The sequence below is a fragment of the Chiloscyllium plagiosum genome, unplaced genomic scaffold, assembly GCF_037043375.1.
Source record: "Chiloscyllium plagiosum isolate Xiang-an unplaced genomic scaffold, Cpla_swu_hap1 HiC_scaffold_7, whole genome shotgun sequence".
NCBI classification, from domain to species: domain Eukaryota; kingdom Metazoa; phylum Chordata; class Chondrichthyes; order Orectolobiformes; family Hemiscylliidae; genus Chiloscyllium; species Chiloscyllium plagiosum.
The window spans coordinates 6,956,265-6,976,028 of NW_028270145.1; the positions used below are offsets into that span (position 1 = coordinate 6,956,265).

At 39.9% G+C, this 19,764-nt stretch overlaps 1 protein-coding gene across 5 annotated transcripts in view; it reads right to left on the minus strand.

Annotated features, from left to right (window-relative positions):
- LOC122551267 (E3 ubiquitin-protein ligase HECW2) overlaps nt 1-19,764 on the minus strand; it is a 345,727-nt gene that overhangs the window by 85,795 nt on the left and 240,168 nt on the right. For all 5 annotated transcript variants that reach the window (XM_087988687.1, XM_087988685.1, XM_087988686.1 and 2 more), the window contains exons 14-17: nt 15,967-16,152; nt 14,412-14,546; nt 13,492-13,594; nt 1,913-2,009 (exon numbers count right to left, since the gene is read on the minus strand). In XM_087988687.1, coding sequence (XP_087844813.1) covers nt 1,913-2,009; nt 13,492-13,594; nt 14,412-14,546; nt 15,967-16,152 — 521 coding nt within the window. The remainder of the gene's footprint in view (nt 1-1,912; nt 2,010-13,491; nt 13,595-14,411; nt 14,547-15,966; nt 16,153-19,764) is intronic.

The window sequence follows — 19,764 nt, forward strand, 5'->3', positions numbered from 1 at the left end:
CTAGTCAAGCCAACCATGTTCCCAAACGGAACCTGTCCCACCTGCCCGCACTTAGCCCATATCCCTCCAAACCTTTCTTATTCATGAACTTATCCAAAGATCTTTCAAACATTGCAACAGTACCTACATCCCCCACTTTGTCTGGCAGTTCATTCCACACACGCAACAGTCTGAGTGTAAAAATGTTTCACCTCATGTACTTTTAGATCTTTCTCCTTTCACCTTAAAAATATGCCTCCTAGTTTTGGATTCCCCTACCCCAGGGAAAAGACCCTTGTCATTTACCTTATCTATGTCCCTCATGATTTTATAAACCTCAATAATGTCACCCCCCAGCCTCCAACACTCCAGTTCTTTTTCATAGAATTCATAGAAACCCTACAGTGTAGAAACAGGCCCTTTGGCCCAACAAGTCCACACTGACCCTCCGGAGAGTAACCCACCCAGACCCATTCCCCCTACACTATATTTACCCTTAACTAATGCACCTAAGCTACGCATCACTGAACACCATGGGCAACATAGCATGGCCAATCCACTTAAACTGCACATCCTTGGATTGTAGGAGGATACTGGAGCACCCAGAGGAAACCCATGCAGAGACGGGGAGAATATGCAAACTCCACACAGACAGTCGCAAGTACTATATTTGTTATCTGCCTTATAATTGTTTGTCTAAAGCAATGAATTCAGATTTGGCAAAGTCCTTTCAATCAGCACTGTTAATAATACAGATACTTTTGCATAATATATCACAATTTGCTGATGGCACCAAATCATGTTGCCACATAAAAAGGGCATTTGAAATGGAAATAAAAAATATGCTATAACACAAAAAGTAATTAATCACAAGTTATCTAAAGTCATTTATAATTAAGGGTGCATCTCAAGGGCATTGCAGAATAAATCTGAGAAAGGTCATACTGCTATTACACAGAGGTTAAGTATGACATATAATATACAAAATAAGCCAACCTCTAAGAGGAGATGATTGAGTGGAAATATGGTCAATTTTTAAAATGTAAGAGAATGATTATGATATTGCAAGCATATTACAGAGAATTAGACAAAGAAATATAACAATAACAGAATGAAACATCACTTAAGATCAGAAAGATTTCCCTCAAGATTTTTTATATCGAAAAATTCAGAAAAAATAATGGCTACGCATAGAAAATTTCAATTAAGGCAGTCAAAGACTTGCTGATTAACACCTCTTTAAAGGATTTGGAGGTTCTGGTTAGAATGGAATCAAAATGAAGGATAAATTGAAATGATGGTGGGAGGAAACCGGAGCACCCGGAGGAAACCCACGCAGGCACGTTCTCCCCGTGTCCGCGTGGGTTTCCTCCGGGTGCTCCGGTTTCCTCCCACCATCCAAAGATGTGCAGGGTCAGGTGAATTGGCCATACTAAATTGCCTGTAGTGTTAGGTAAGGGGTAAATGTAGGGGTATGGGTGGGTTTTGCTTTGGCGAGTCGGTGTGGACTTGTTGGGCCGAAGGGCCTGTTTCCACACTGTAATCTAATCTAATCTAAATCTAAATCTAAATGATTCAATACCACTATGACAGACTTGTCAAGGATGTATAATATATCATTAATAATAGTAATAAGGTAACAAGTGCTTGCATTTTGCCCTTGAGCCTTTCGGAGCAGACCGTGTGCAAAGCCTTTTCTTTAATGCGTTGGGTGGATTCCATGAGGTGGTGTGCTGGGTTAAATGGTGTTCATCCCCCGTCTTTCCTATGTCCTTAACATAATGTCCCACATAACTGAGAATTTGTCCTGGAAAATTCCTATGAAATATTGCAGTATAGATGCAAGGTCTAAGTTATCAGGGAAGAATGTACAGAAGAAAAACATACAGCATGACACAACCAGTACCACCACTTCGACAATCAATGGGATTACCTGAGTGAGTGATTCCTGATAAGGTCTGGCTGGCGCTCTTGAAGAATTTCAAAGATGTTTGGTTGACGCAGAAATGCTACAATTTTATCATTGTAAGCTGAAAACAACAGAATATCTTATCAAGACAGGGATTAGATAATAGAGAATGCTGAACTAATCAACACATTGGGGCTGTTGAAATGATCAAACAATTAGAGATTGATCTATATGATTTGCTTAAAAGTAAAATTACAACTTCATTGAATCATATTATCTGAAGGCACGTGAACAAAATTAAGATGTATGTGATGTCGAATGGCGTCCCCCTCTCCCTTTAGTTTTCTCTGCTTGTCCACACATGGTTTTCTCAGTGAAAGGGAGAATTGGCTTTCGCTGGAGAGAACATCTGCATTGTGAAGGGAAAACAAGGCTGCACAAAGGAAATGCTTCCTTTAATGCTCTGGTCCATATGTAAAATTCACCACGTGGGAATGAAGATAGAAACTACTGTCCTACTATTCTGTGTTACCTATAATACTGAGTGAGTATTCTGTGCAGTTTGCCAAGAAAATTCATGGGCCTGATAGTAGGAATTGGAGACAATTAGTCAATTAGTTACATTCCATTTCATCCAAAAACAAGCGAAGCACAAACAAGTTGGTTGTCATTTAACCCAAATATTTTATAACTAATTTCATAGAACAAAACGTAATTAAAGAGATTTTGAATTATTCTTAAAGTACCTGCAAAAAGATCATAACCATAAAGATTATGCAGTAGACTTATCCAGAATGCAACTACTGAAGCCAATATTTCCTATTTAATGACTAGGATTAGCATTTGAATTTGCTGGACTATCAAACATTGGAGCAGGCCATTTGATAAGATCATGGCTTATCTGATAACCAACCCCACCTTCCAGCCTTATTCCCAAAACAACTGATTCCTTTACAGTATCTCAGCCTTGAATAAACCTAATGACCCAGCCTCAACACTTGTCTGAAGTAAAGAAGTCCACAAATTCACTAACCTGATTGAAACTTACAGAATACTGAGAGGCCTGGATAGAGTGGATGTGAATAAGATGTTTGTTTCTGCTAGTAGGAGAGACTAGGACCCGACAGCCTCAGAGTGAAGGGACGAACCTTTAGAACTGAGATGAGGAGGAATTTCTTCAGCCAGTAATCTGTGGAATTCATTGCTGCAGAGGGCTGTGGAAGCCAAGTCATTGAGTGTATTTAAGACAGAGATAGATAGGTTCTTGATTAGTAAGGGGATCAAAGGTTATAGGGAGAAGACAGGAGAATGGGGTTGAGAAGCATATCAGACATGATTGAATGGTGGAGTAGAATTGATGGGCTAAATGGTCTAATTCTGCTCCTATATTTTATGGTTTTATGACCTAACATCTGATAGGAAAAAAAACTCCTAATTTCAATCTTAAATGGGCACCCACTTATTCCAAGATTATGTCCTCTCATCCCAAACTGTCCCACAAGGGGAAACAACCTCTCCCCATCTATCCTGCCAAGCACCTAAGAATCTTACGTGCTTTTCCTCTCATTCTTCAAAATCTAATTATTGTAATCACAATCTACTCAACCTTTCCTCATAAGACGATTTCTCCATACCCGGAACTAAACCTAATGAACCTTCTTCAGACTGCCTCCAATTCCTGTACCTCTTTCTTGAGAGCAGAACCCAAAACTGTTCATATTATTCCAGATGTGGTCTAACTAGAGTCTTGTATAGTTTGAGCAAGGCCACCCCATTTTTAAATTCCAGTCCATTTTAAATAAGGAAGTGTATTCTGACTCTTAGTTCCCTGATTGACTGAGCATGTGCAAGCCTCCTGAGCCACACATGTACAGAGGTTCGGCAGTGTGCGTGAGTATGGGTATGGCAGTGAATGTACGTGAGACGCTCTGATGAAGAGTTATCAGAACTCAAAATGTTAGCTTGCTTTCTTTCCATGGATGCTGCCTGATCTGTTGTGATCTTCAGCATTGTTTGTTTTTAATGCATGTAAGACATTGTGTATGTGTGAGAGTGTGTTGTGTCAGAATGTGTGAGAGACTGAGTGGCAGCTAGCCCAGTTATAATAGTTTACATACGGACAGTTTTCATGAAACTAATTTGAGAATGCATGTGCAATCATCTCCCTGGAGTGTACTGCACATGATCCTCAGTGTCAGTAAACACAGTCTTTAAATAAAGGCCAACATCCCATTTGCCTTCCCTTTTACCTGCTGAACTCAAACACTAGCTTTTGGTGATTCATGCCTGAGGGTCCCCAAATGTCTATGTGTTGTAGCTCTCTTAAGCGTTTTTCCATTGAAATAACATTCAGCTCTTCTATTCCTCCTGCCAAAGTGCACAACCTCACATAGGCTTGTTTAGTCACAACTTATTCAACAAAAATATCAAAAGTATAAGCAAATGCTGAAAACAACGAAGAGTAAAATTTTTGTATATAGGTACTTGGAGATATTGCCTACAAATCATGATTTGCAATATGATCTTCAGCTTTTTTTGGTTTGGAAGACATGGCTTGTTAGAATTTGTGGATATAGAAAAATCAGGAAACTGAAGAGCCAGCAGTATTCTGAAAGCTGCCTGCAATCACTTGAGAATAAGTAATATGTAACCAAATTTTATTGGGGTCTAAGTGACGTGTGGCAAAATTGGATGACAAATGCAGCAAGACCCGACTCGATATCTGGAGCAACGTGCATCATCTTTAATGTTCTTCACACGCTGCATGGTGAGATGCTCACCAGGTAGCAGTGAGATGCTCACCAGGTAGCAGTGAGATACCGTTTGACGAGGATTCATTCCAAGGATTAGAGTTAGCAATGCCAAAATCTGGTTTCCAGCATCTGCAGTCATTGTTTTTACCTAATGCTTGTTAAGTGCCTTGTTAATATCCTAACTCATTAAAATTCAGCCTCCCATCTTACCAAACTCAATAAACAAATTTGATGTCAGGAAAGCATGACGAGGAAACCAGTGTGTGTATCTGGCAGATTCAGCTCGCCATGTTCCCGGAATGATTTCTGTGATGCCTACAACCAAATTGCAGGCCATGATCCACAGGTACCCACCGCATACCACCCACCCTCCATGAACACTGCCATCCATTTTCTGCCAACTCATCAGAAACAGCCTGGCACTACTCTGATGCACTGGCACTGTGCTCTGGAAGGACAGGCTTGCACAGTTTGAATCCTGCCAAGTCAGATGGTGGAATTTGAATTCAATTAAAATCTGAAAATAAGAGTCTGAAAATGACCATGAATCCATTGTTGATTAATCAGGAAAAAAATCTGGCTCACTAATGTCCTTTAGGGAAGAAAACGGTCATCCTTACCTGGACTGGCCGACATGTGATTGCAGGCACACAGCAATGTGGTTGACTCTTAACTGTCCTCTGGAAAATTAGGGATGAGCAATAAATGCTGCCTAGTGAGCAACACGCTTATCCAATGCAGGAATCAAAAAGGAGAGGACATGGTAAATGACTTACCCTGTGAGGGAGGTTCTGTCACTTTCACTCAACTTTGAGGCTTTTAAAGAGAAAAAACACTGGCCAGAGACCCCATGTGATGTACAGTACACAGGTACACAGGCTGCCTCCTCCCTGGACATCCTACAGCATTGAGCCTCTCTGGGTCTCACCTCCCTATCACAGCCACTGCAGGACAACTCTTTAACACCTACATCTTCACACATGGAGAGGACTGAATAACAGGGATGTGGAACGAGGAGGGTTAAAAGTGTCAGTCTGACCCAGTGCAATGTACACACCTTGGTCCTCTTGCTTCTAGATGGTGCTGTGGGTTCTCAGTGCACACCTCCATCCAGTGAGCCTGGTCTGTGGCCATGAGAAGCTGTCTGGTGATGTGCAAGTGTGTTTATCTTGCATCTCACATCCCTGACGGCCTCTCCTGTTCCTCCTTCGACATTTTGACAAAGTCCCTGATTGCCAACACCACAGGTTCTTCTCTTGGCTGGAGCTGAGCAGGTGCCAGGTTTCCGACAGCCCTCCATGTGCTAGGGACTGGGGTATTTCTTCCTCAGCCAGCTGCAGAGCTGGTGTAGTGAGGTGTTCTCCAGACTGTGTACCCACACTGTTTCTGCCTCGCATTCCTCCCGAGGTGCCAGTCTATGGGCTGGTGGGGGTGCAGGAGGCAGGCTTGCTGATGCTTTCTCTGAGGCGTCAGTACAGTTGTGCTCAGAGGTCCAGGAGAGTGCTTCTGGGGGAGATGAGCATTTTTCTGTCGAGGTGGTGGGGAGGCTAGCATAACCTGCAGCACACCAGAGAGACGAGGCATCATAGCCGGTGTGCAGTGATTGAGAGTAACACTGGTGTTCATGGAACAGTGGCAGTGGAATGAAGAAAGGTACTGATGTGTTTGGCAGGACATGGATGTTTCAGTTTCTCTGCAGGACAGGTCCATTTTTCTCATGAGGGTCACGATTCACTCGTTGCAGGAGGTAAGGACTCAGAGGGCAGGAACCCTTGTGAGCTCTCTCTGCCGTGTTACAGGCCGCCTTCTCTTGGAACAGGAGGAAGATGGATAATGAGTGAGATAACAGTGAGTGACACAATGCTCAAGCTGGTGTAAATGGTAGAAAGGTGGTGAGGTGATCAAGGAAATGATTAGGCAGCATAGAGGCCTTGAAGAGTTAATGGTGCGGGAGGTTGAGGAGGGAAGAAGAGCGATTGAGGTAAGGTGTTCCATGTAATAGTGAGAGTTGGTGGGAGGTGAGTACAATAACATAAACATAGTGAATGTGTGCAGTCAGAAAGCAGAGTCACACTTAAACTGGCAGAGTGGGCAAGGTCACTGACCTTCTTGCAACCTTGCTGCCCGTTCCTCCCCACCCTGGAGACAACAGTAACCCTGGTGGTGACCTCAGATCAGGCTGGCAGGGTCTGGGGGCATAGCCTCCTCTGCTACTCCTCCAGCAAAAGGAGGCCTCTTCTCTGGACCACCCCATTCACCAGGACACCACAGTCCTGTTGGGGAAATGATGCACCACTTTCCCCTTCAACTCCGTCCTTGACTGAGCAGGGCAGCTTTGGTATGCCAGTGATCACCCAGGTTCACCGTGGAGTGGGGCTTTTTAAGATGGCACAAAAACAGGGAATGTCAATCTCTTAGCAAATGCCCACCGTGTGGTGAAAATTAAATGTGAGAGATGTCATAGAGACAGCGGACATTGTTAGTGCAGGGAGTTGGATAAGAGACAGCAAGAAAACTCGCTTGGCCTTGTCGTGACAAATCTTCCAAAACATTCAAGTGCAACACTGATTTAACCACACAATATAAAATTCAGCCGACAGATTACACTTCAATGAAGTACTGCATACAAAGAGCACCAAAAGCAGGGATTTGGTGAATGAGGGGGAATCATTTGCTGTGAGGGACAAGGTGTTTGTTTGGTTTTTTATAAAAAGGGGCATGGTCCATATGATAACTTCAATTTTAAGACCTAAGTCAATTGCAATCAAAATCCAAGTTTGAAAGAGCCAATCCAATAATTTACTGGTCCTGATCAGTTACAAACCCATTCCAGGTACAAGTATGTTTTTACAAGCTTCACAGAATCTATTAACTTTATCATAACAAGTACAAAAGAAAAGGTACTTAATAAAAACAGTGACTTCTCAGTCAATCCATTTTGGAATGACAGTTCATGACACTGGTTGACTGGGCACATATATTTTTTCTCATACAGCATGGAGACAGGCCTTTCGGCTCAAACTGGTCCATGAGGACCAAAATGTCCATCAATGCGAGGCCCACTTCCCTGCGTTTGGCCCATATCCATTTAAACCTTTCCTCTCCATGTACTTGTCCAAATGCCTTTTAAATGTTTTTAAAGTACCCACCTCAACCACTTCCGCTGGCAGCTCATTCCATATGCGTACCACCTTCTGTGTCAAAAAAGTTGCCCTTTGGGTTCCCTTTTATTCTTTTCCCTCTAACCTTAAACTGATACCCTCTAGTCCTCAATTCCCCAACCCTGGAAAAAAGACTGAGTGCATTCACCTTGTCCATGCCTGTCATGATCTTATATACTTCTATAAGATCCCTCTTCAGTCTCCTGTGCTCAAAGAACAAAAGTCCTAGCTTGTCCAACCTCTCCCTACAACTCAGACCGCGGGGTCCTGGCAACATCATTGTAAATGTCTTCTGCAGTCTTTCCAGTTTAATAACATCCTTCCTATAACAAGGTGACCAAAACTGAAAACAGTACTCCAAGTGCAGCCTCACCAATGTCCTGTATAACTGCAATATAACATCCCAACTTATATACTCGATGCCCTGACTGATGAAAGACAGTGTGCCAAAAGCCTTCATCACTGCCCTATCAACCTGTGACTCCACTTTCAGAGAACCATACACCTGAAGTCCTTAAAACCCTACCATTCACCACAAAACTTCTGCCTTGATTTGACTTTCCAAAATGCAAGACCTCACACTTATCTATATAAAACTCCATTTGCCATTTCTTGGTCCACTCCCCAGCTGAGCAAGGTCCTGTTGCAATTTCTGAGAACCTTCCCCACTGTCCATAATACCCTCTATTTTAGTCTCTTGCTGTCTTCCATTGCCTGAAGTTCTCCTTCTGCCTTCAGCCTTTTCCTGTGCACCACAACATTCAGAATCATTTCTTATTATCCCTTGCTGTCCATTAAACTGTGTACATGATCAGTGACATCCTGAATTCTAATCGGCTTGTCAACATTTGGATAGCACTTGATCAGTTTCAGATTGGCTAAACTGTGTATACCCTAACCCCCAGTATATCCCCAATATTCAAACTAATACATCTGAATATTCTGAAAAACCTCAAGATGTTTTACTTAAAATAACTGTTATTGCATGAGCTCACTTGACTCTGGTGTCTAAAATAAATTCAAGCTGAAAGTAACCATACAAACTAATATACATAGGTCTTCAAGTTACAAAAAATTGGAATATAGTTGTGTCTTTGATATAAAAGTCTTTTATCTCAAAAGAATTTTCAGATTTGTTAACCTGAGCTATAAAAGCAATCATAAAACCATAGATGTTTGACCTTATTATAAACTCTAGCAGTTGACCATTGTTCCTTACAGAAACTCCTCACATGCTTAATGAAGTCAACATTATTAACTCTCGAAAAAGAATTCAATCCTACAGGTTTGAGACAGGAAGTGAGAGACAGTGATGCCTGAAAGGTGAAACATTAATGAGGTGAGCAAATAGGTGATTGGTTGCTGAATTTTACTTATTTTTTTCTGAATAGGACTGGGATTAGGGAAATAAATAGTGTAACATGTATAACTTATTACATCAACAAATAATCATTGGGTGACCTTTCAAAATTTGAAAACCTAGTTTGCAAAACAAAATACAAAGACAAAGCACAGCACACGATGTATTTCAACTATAGTGTGTGAGATCACAAACATCAATATAATCCACAGCAACTGCATGTGCAGCACAAGAAATTTGGTTGAGAGTTCATGAGGAGGAGTCTGAGTTTTAGGCACAGGTAGAGAGAGAATTACTGGGAGTCTTTGTTCCAAGAGACAGACTCCTTAGTTCAGATTTGGTTTGTGGGTGGGGGCAGGGAGAAAGGAGAAGGGTGAGGAAAGGTTGAACATCCAGAAGGTAACACTGAAAGCTTGTTAGCTTCTGGACTTGTTCAATGGGTTGAAGGTTCTTAGCTGATGGGAGCATTCACTGCTCTATGTCTCAGGATAATACCCTGACCAATCAGAGTCAACCTGCCTGGTTTAAAAATTTAAACAAAGCCTGGCAGCAGACTGGCAATTATTAATTTTTATATTCTTGATTTGAATTTATTGTTATGTGTACCGAGGCTCAGTGAAAAGCTTTGTCTTGTCCTCTTCAGGGCAATGCCTATTTCAATCAGATTCCACTTGCCAGTCAATCAGCACACTCCTCTTGTATAGTTTGCACCCTAAGTTGGTGTTCATATGAATTGTTTTGATGAGTGCAAGATAGAAAGCTACACCAAAACATGGTCTTTGTGAACAGTACTCAAGTTCTGTATAACTAAATGATTATTTGAAAGCCATTACGCTTGATGTGGTGGCCAACATAAGTTACCTGCTATAAAATACAATGGTTTACAATGGCAAGGGCAATAACAAATCCACCTTGTCAGCTGAGTTTCAGAAAAAAACCCAAAACCCCAGTCATGGAACTGAATTTGCTAAGCTTTGAACAAATTTAATTAAGTAGGTTTGACTTCTATAGTCAGTCTGCACATAACACCAGAACAGAACATAGCAAAAGAACCTTCATGCTCAGCTAACACCAGTCTCTATTTACAATTTCTCTCAAAAGTCTTTTTTTCTGGAATTTCACCCCATTATTTCACCTTTGATGAGCACCAATTCCCAGTTTACAAATGGTCACTGTCACCTGCAACTCACTGCATCTGAGATCCTGTGAAAGTTCTTACTCTGCAATTGAAAGAACATCTACTGGACAGTTACTTATTGGACTCCCTAATTCACATGAACAAAGATGTCTTTGATTTTTAGCTAATTTGCAATTTTTTTTCCCTTTATTCCTTGGATACACGTGAAAACGTATGTGTGTTGTGAACTATTCCCCCAAGCTTTGAACACACAAAAAAACCTTGCTTTGTTTTAAACCTAAAGGATTTGCTGCAGGTGTTAAAAAGAAGCATATTTAATGTCTTGAGTCCAATGTGACTCTTTTTTTCAGTTCTCAGGTGAGTGAATGGATGTGTGGGCGAATATGGGTTAATAGTTGAGCATTTAGTTCCTTGATGTACAAAGCATGATGGGAGAGAATGCTACCATATGAATTCCAGAGAGGCCAACTCTGAATACAAGCCACCAGAGACAAACCAAGATTCATGTTAGTTAAACCCACCTCTTTGGCTCAAAACTGGCCCCAAAGAGTGGGGGGTGGGGGGAACTTGAGGCTCTGTCAAAAGGGGAAAAGTGATTTATTGGTTAGCTCTGCTGATATGCAGTTTTTGGTTGATAGTTTTACTAACTACTCATTAAAACTGTAAATTTATTGCTTTAAATTTTTTTCTAAAACTCATGTTGATTGTTCTGGCAGTCTTTATCTTTTTGAAATTTCTTTAGTGGCCCCCCTAAGGGAGAGAAGAAAAGAATGTGCCACTGCATGCAAAAACACTGGATAACCCTGATGTCAAAGATATATAAGAACTATACAAGAAAGGACATCATAGTGTTGGGGTTTAATATACTATCAATAGTAGAGGATTGACTAACTAACTAGTAGTTGAGATAAATGGATTATCTTCAAGGTGGCATTCTATAACTAGTGGGTACCAAAGGATTCAGTGCTGGGATCTCAACAGTTGCCAATCTATATTCCAGACTTTGATAATGGGATAGAGTACAATGTAACCAAATTTGATGACAAGGCAAGATTGTTGGAAAAGCGGGTTGTGAGGATGACACAAAAATTCTGAGTGGGCAACAATGGTGCATCAAATATAATGTGGAAAATATGAGGTTATCATTCTTTGATCAGAAGAATAACAAATCACACTATTATTTATATCGAATAAATAAATACAGAACGCTTCATTGCAATCACAGGGATCTGAATGTCCTCGTATCTTAATTATAAAATAATAGCATCCAGGTACAGCAATCAATTTAGAAGGCAAACTGAATGTCATCCTTTATTGGAAAGAAGATGGAGTATAAAAGTAAGGTAGTCTTACTCCAACTATATAGAGTATTGGTTAGATCACATGAAGAGTATACAGTTTTGATCTTCTCATTTCAGAGGAGACATAATCGCATTGGAGGCAGTTCAAAACAAGTTGTGTAGATTGATTCCTGGAAGATGACATTCAAGGAAAGGTTGAGCAGGTTAGGTCTGTGCTCAATGGAATTTAGAAGAACAAGAAGTAATCTTATTGAAATGTAAAAGATTCTTAAGGGACTTGACAGGTTAGAAGTTGAAAGGACCTTGTGTTGGCATTTTGGTCTACAAGGGTGGGAAGGGGTATAGAAAGCAGGCAAAAAAAGTGGAATTAATGTCATATGTTCACACTGAATGGCGGTGTAGACAGGAAGGACCAAATGGCTTATCCCTGTCAATTCTTATTTTCTTAGAATTCCATTTAATTTAATCAGGAGAAATATTCCCATTTCCTAATGAGACAGTAAGTAATTGAAACAAACCAACATTGTCAACTACACACAAATGGATTATTCGCTGACAAACAGCAGGAAAAATATCTGTTTCAATTATACAGGACCTTTAAAGAACACATAAAATAGTTTTAATAAAATTACATGTATTGTGTAAAGTGGCAAATAATTGTGGGTGAGACTGAAGATTTTAAATTAATCTTAGAATTCAATTTTACGCTGCTTAATCCCATGTTCTTGTTGTCAAGAAGTTGCTGTAACCTTCCCAGGCATTTTGCTGCCACCAGGTGGTGGGGAGCAGCAACTGTTGTGGGGAACAGCAGAATTTCTGGAGAAACTGTAAATACAATTAAAACATATGCTAAAAATAGAGCTAACCACAGAGTCATAGAGATGTACTGTATGGAAATAGACCCTTCGGTCCAACTCGTTCATGCCGACCAGATTCCTAGCCCAATCTAGTCCCATTTGCCAGCATTTGGCCCATATCCCTCTAAACCCTTCCTCTTTATATAGCCATCCAGATGCCTGTTAAATGTTGTAATTGTACTAGCCTCCATTACTTCCTTTAGCAGCTCATTCCACACACACACACACACACACACAGACACACACACACACAGACACAGACACAGACACACACAGACACAGACACACAGACACCACCCTCTGCGTGAAAATGTTGCCCCTTAGGTCTCTTTTATATCTTTCCCCTCTCACCCTAAACCTATGCCCCTTAGTTCTGGACTCCACCCCTGCCCCAGGGAAAAGACCTTGTCTATTTATCCTATACATGCCCCACATGATTTTATAAACTTCTATAAGGTCACCCCTCAGCCTCCAATGCTTTAGGGAAAACAGCCGCAGCCTATTCAGTCTCTCCCTATAGCTCAAATCCTCCAATCATAGCAACATCCTTGTAAATCTTTTCTGATCCCTTTCAAGTTTCACAACATCCTTCAGATAGGAAAGAGACCAGAATTGCATGCAATATTCCAGCAGTGGCCAAACCAATGTCCTGTACAGCCACAACATGACTTCCCAACTCCTGTACTCAATACTCTGACCAATAAAGGAAAGCATACCAAACGCCTTCTTCACTATCCTATCTACCTGTGACTCTACTTTCAAGGAACTATGAACCTACACTCCAAGGTCTCTTGTCTCCAAAGGGAATGCTTTACATTACTTTGCAATGGCATGTATTTGTGTCAAATATGTTTAAATAAAATTAATAAAATTTACATTTCACATTTTAACACATACTAAAGTAAGTTATTCAAAAACATTTGGATTATGTTTCTTGCTTAGATACTTGACGTTGAGTTCAGGTTCATTCCTGTAGTACTTAAACCCATCAAACGTACAACTTTAGTCCATGTAAACAGAAAATTTAACATACCCACTGGCACCAAGTCTTGATTGTGGTTTCGATTAATGGTGCCAAATGTGCTAGACGGTCTGGGAATAACTGGGGGGCCTACATGACGAGAATCATCTGCCACCTAGTAGAAATAATAAAGTTCTTTAATAGTTGAGCAAAATTATGCATAACAGAAATTCCAATTGCCATTTTCACAATTAGCTCAATATATTATAATGTCCTGAATGCACACTTTCAGTTTTCACAGGTTAAAATACAAAGTACTTTACAGTTTCTCCTCCTTTCCTTGGCTATCTTGTACTATACGAACCCTAACAGAAAGTGGGAAATCAACCAAAAGGAGATGACCATGATAGGTCAAGAGTGACTTCACTTCTATTAACCTTCCTTTTAATGGGGTATCTTGCTCTTCATGAAGTATCTTCCCATAATGTTAAGGGAAAGATTTGTATCTTATTTCATGATTGTGTGTCTTGAGCCTGTGGAGACGGTGAGGACTACAGATGCTGGAGAGTCAGAGTAGATAAGTGGAAAAAGCACAGCGGGTCAGGAGCAGAGAGTCAACATTTCGGGCAAGACCCTTCAATGTCCTCTCACCACACTACTCAGCTCAGTTTGGCATCGAAATATCAAGCAGCAGCCCTAATTCAATGTCTTATTTAGTTTAGAAACAATTACAGACCTAGAAGCTTAAATGAAAAAGTGATTTATCCAGATGGATATATGAATCATTTAAATCTGCTAAAATAAAGCTAGGTGCCTCATCTCAGGTAAATTCTTCCTCATTATTCATCACCTTGCATCTTCTTATGTAATTCAGATGAATCTAATAACATTCAATTATACAAAATACAATTCTAGCAATAGTCTCAATTGTCCTAATCATAAGGCTATTTTTGCCTATTGAGAAAGGCTATACCATGGAAACTGATACCTACCTCACCGGCACTGTGGCTACGCTGTCTTTGCAAGTGCTGTCGATGAACTAATGCGATCGAGGGTCTAGCAGTCTGAAGAGGAAGGCGTGGATCAATGAAAGTGGTGCTACGGGAATTGTGATCAACAAAAAAGGGCTGGAAAAGGGACAAAGTAAATCAACAACAGGTTACACAAAATACTTCAACCTGTGCACACTTCTGTTTTAAAAAGTTTTAGTTTTAATTTTAAATGTCACATCAATCGTACTACTGGAACATAGAAGAATCGCGCTGTTTGTAAAGCATTTTCAAAATTTAATTGGGTAACCTATATGCAATGGACTTTCAACAACTAACTTTGTCAGTGATAAAAGGAGCACACTCCAAATTCATTAAAATTCAATCAAACTCATGAAATTTTCCTCATATCCAAAGGAGATCTTCTGAGGTAAGAAATAAACATAATTAAAATGATTTACAATGTGTATGAACAGCTGCAAGGAAGCCTTAACTATGATGTTGATATGAATTAAAGTTCAACTAATTTTATTTGAAGTCTCAAATATAGTATATTAATAATTAATATATCCTCATCAAAGTGATTAATTTCAAGGTGTAATCTAAAGGCCCATCATTTTACTATATTGTACTAAAACATGATAGACTGTTTTAATTTATTTAAGATTGATGACAATTCACCAAGTAAACCTGCAGATTGTAAAATCTAGTTACCAGAGTTCATTTGACATTTCATTTTGTGGACTGTTGAACAGAGCAACTACTGCTAGAGAATAGCTTGATATCAATCACTAGTTTAGACTAAATGGTTGTAAGGATACTATGTATAATGTGGGTTAATGTGATTCATAGGAACCAGATCCCGACCTTGAATTTGCTCAGCATTCTAGGTCCAGGCTTGTAAACACTTAAATAAAATCAAAGAACTGTGAATGCTGGGAATCTGAAGCAAAAACAAAGTGCTGGAGAAACTCAGAAGGTCTAGCAGCATCTGTAGAGAGGGAGACAGAGTTAACTTTTTGAGTTCGGTGATCTTTCGTTCCGTTTTTGTTTTAAGCACTTTGTGTCTGGACCACTGTAGAGATGAAAGAATCTGAGTTGAGTAGAGAAGGCAATAAACTTTTTATCATGGATAGGAATCAGACGCATGCAGTTCTCAGTTACCAAATCAATAAAGTGAAGGGCACACATTCTAAATTCTGAAAATTCAATACAAATACACTTCAATCAAATATAAAATACACTCAAATATAAAAAGAGTCTTGCATTCATAAAGTTATTTTTACCAACAGCACTTTACAGCAAATATTTCTGAAGCATGATCATTGCTATAATGTAGATTTATGTAACTTTTTTTGTACTGATTGTGATCAACAGATATTTCAAGTCTAAAATGACTTGTTTATTATATAGGTCGGTGGAGGATTCCTCTATTCAAAAAAAATCAAGCTTAATCTTAAAATGCATGGTGTTAAAAAGTCACAGATTGATCATATACTGTTATTGTGTGTACGTGTGTCAAGTCAGATTTTATCTTCCATGTTGGGATCCAACTCACCTTTCCCTGATGGTCATGCTTCATTTCCCAACCTCTTGGGAGTTCCAGCTGTTTATTAGCAAATAAGTTCAGGAATAAAACTAGGTCTCGATTATGCTGATAGCGCTCAAAATTATGGGCATCCCGTCTCACTTTGGTGATCATGTGTTTCAAGCATGTATTGCTTGTAAACATTCGATAGGCACACTGTCAAAAACAATTCAAAATTGACAACAGTGATCACCATTATATGAGACTTTATTATCTCCAAAACAAGGTCAGTTTATTACTTATGAGCAGTAATGTTGCAAACATAATATGCAATTAAATATTTTTAAAATCTTCACAACCTTTCATACAATCACACACAACTCAAATCCTGTAGTGCTTGTAAAATTAGAAATAAAATACTCCATAAAATATTTGATCATATTATCTCTATATTTCATTGATATCCCTCAAACATGGTCATACCCAATCATTCTCCCAGCTCCTACTTAAAAGGAGCTGATCAATAGAGCATAAATTACTTTAACAAGAGTCAATACAACCTTAATATTGCCCTAGAAAGAATAATCCCTAGATTTTGCTCATCTTGTCATTTCAAATCTACACATTATTTTGTGATTGAACAAGTTAAACAATCATTCTCAATATCTAATATTCACAACGTAGGAGCGAGCCCAGTGATAGTATTGGTGGACTGTTAATCCAAAGACCCAGGTAATGTTCTGGGGATTCAGGTTCAAATCCCACCATGGCAGATGGTGGGATTTCAATTCAATTTTAAAAACCTATAATTAAGATCTAATGATGACCATGAATCAATTGTCAGGAAAAACCCATCTGGCTCACTACTGTCATCTGTACCTGGTCTGGTCTACATGTAACTGCATACTCATGGCAAATAGAGATGGGCAATAAACGTTGATCAAGTTAGAAAAGCCAATGCATTTGTTAAAAATCATGATATTTCAAATTTATTTTCTGCAATGAAAATAAGTTCAAGTATTTGGGCATCTTCTGATCTGTCATTCTTGTTGCTTTTATCTGAACCCTTCGTATGCATCAATATATTATTCTGCAAATCGTACCGCAAATACAGCCTTACCAATGAATTATATCCAGTTAAAATCACATTTTTAAAAGGCAGAAATCCATAAGACATTTGTCATTTTAGATAAAATAATTGGCATCCATTTTAACTTGTGACAACTATCCATTGTACCTACATTTTGTTATGACCAGATCTTTGGTGGGATTCCCCAATTTGTTCTGGCACCAGATGGGAATGTCTGTATCTCGGGTGAGGAGGAATTAACTGGCATCCTTTCTTTACCTACTCACTCCATCAGTTGGTTGCAAAAAGGTTAATTTAAAAATAATCCCTTGCCTTGTAGATAATTTTTTTCTAGACCAAAATAAACTAACTTTTTCAAAAGGAGCCAAGCCAGGCTTTTTTGATTAAAAAAAGGTGAATTTATTAATTACTAAACACAAAAATAATTAGTAACACAATGTACCACAGATTAGAAAAATGAGATGCATCTAAAATGATAGAAGTTAAGAAACAAAAACATTGATCAGTCTTTGAATTGCTCACACAGAACATATAACTGAATGCTGGAGGCCTTGCAGTGTGGTAACGTTGATGTTGGTACTGAACAGTCAGCTTCATGATTTTTAGATTTGCAGATTGGCTGTGATTCTGTAGTTAAAATGTTTTTCAAAATGGATCGAATTCCAGCATTCGTGGTTCACTGTCTTTAAAAAAACACTTCATATTTCCTGTGGACTGGTTTGCAGCATTCACATATGGAGAGGGTCTTCACTTCCAACATAAGGCGACCAGGAGACAGTCCTTCACTTGTGACCATCACTATTCACTAGTGCTATAACATAGGGTGGTACACAGGATAGCATTCAGTGCCACTAGTCTCCTGCAGCAGAGTTGAAACTGGCTTTTTAAATCGCTGTCCTTGTGTATTCCTGACAAATATACCTGCAAGAGATGGCTTTTTGCTGAGGGGATATATGGTCAGCAGCCCCCCTCCCACGCCCCAATTATCTGTTCTTATTAAGTGTTTCCCTATTTAAACGTTTCCTGACAATTTACATGTACCACATTCCATTGGTATCACATAAGAGTTTCCCAGTCACGCAGTGAATTTAGTGTCGAGTGTGTGGTGCTGGTAAAGCACAGCCGGTAAGGCAGCATCCAAGGAGCAGGAGAGTCGACGTTTTTGGGCAATGCCTGATGAAGAGCTTTTGCTTGAAACGCGACTCTCCTGCTCTTTGGATGCTGCCTGACCTGCTGTGCTTTTCCAGTTCCACACTCTCGACTCTAATCTCCAGCAGCTGCAGTCCTCACTTTCGCCAAGCAGTGAATTTAGTCCATTATCATTTTTTTTCTGCAGCAGTGTTCCTTTTAAATACAGCACATTTTAGAAATAAAAGTTTTAAAATGTCGACAAGTATCTTGGGGTTCTGATCCAACGTCATCACAATTTTACTTTCAATGAACTAACGTGCATTATTTTGCTGTGATCCACACAATCCATCAGCAATTTTCTACGTCAATTTTCTCTGAACATCGTTAGTATTTCTCATATTCACAAAGTGGCCACATGGTTCACTGTCTTTAATATAAGTAGCCTGCTTTATGTCACATGATATATTACAGTGTATAGCAGTATTAAAACCCTCAGAAGTACAGTCACCTCCATGCATTCTTTTCAATTATCACCACTGTGTGGTTCTGCTCAGGAAAAATAGATTAGCGGCCTTTTTCTTCAGAGGCTTCAATATGACGTATTTCTCAACTTCTTAACTACTGTAACAAGATGTTATTTAGATCTGTATGTAGTATATTTCACTGCTCTCTTTACATGCTTATTCCAGACTAGTTTTTTCTCTCTGACTGATTTCAAAGTTATGTGATCAGTTCCACCATGACTTACTTGAATCTCACTATACCACAGGAGCCACTGTCCAGTTTGCCCCCACTGAACCCAGCAGCCCTGCCACTGAAAGATGCTCTGCTAGTGAGAAAAAGCCAATGAAAAAACGTCCTACTGAAGACTGAAGCTGACATATTGAAGGCCTGTCGGAAAAGAAAGTTATAAGCAACGCAGAAGGAAGATCTTGGCTGGCTCCAGTTCAGTGATAACTCTCCTTTAAGATATTCAGGAAAGGAGAATTCCTCTTCCCTCGGAACAGGGCGAGGAGGTTGCATCATCTCACCATGCCTAAGTAGAGCAAGCAAAGGAGGTCTGCAGCTGTAGGGTCATCCAGGCACAAGTGCTTCAATGCTCTTACCTTCTCCTTCTTGGTAAGTACTTCATGTTTCACTTCCTTTGGAGGTTTATAAATGGCAACATGCCAGGGTGAGTTAGGTGAAAAGGGAGAACCCAGCCACTGGTGACAATGGGGTCAGGCTCCACCTTGATGAGGGAATGGCTCCACCTTGGTGATCGGGCACTCATCTGTCCGTGTTTCCTGCAGCAAGGTTATTTCAGAGTGGCTGCATGCAGGAGGCATTCAGTGTTCCCATCCTGGGCCCCTAAGCTGCCACCAGTACCAGTTTCGTCGCTACAGTTATCAAATGGCTAACATTGTTAGACTTATTCCGACAGGAATAAATACAGGGTACAGAGCAAAAGAAAAGATGCAGCCTGGCAGCAGTGTGCCTCTGTTACCATCCTGGCATCTAAAAAAGTGGAGGCTCTGGAAGTTTCATCATTGGCAGTGAGGCAGAGACATCGCTGCAAGAGTGAGCTGCCTCATGGCTGGGCACAAAGAAGTCTTTGCTGAACACAA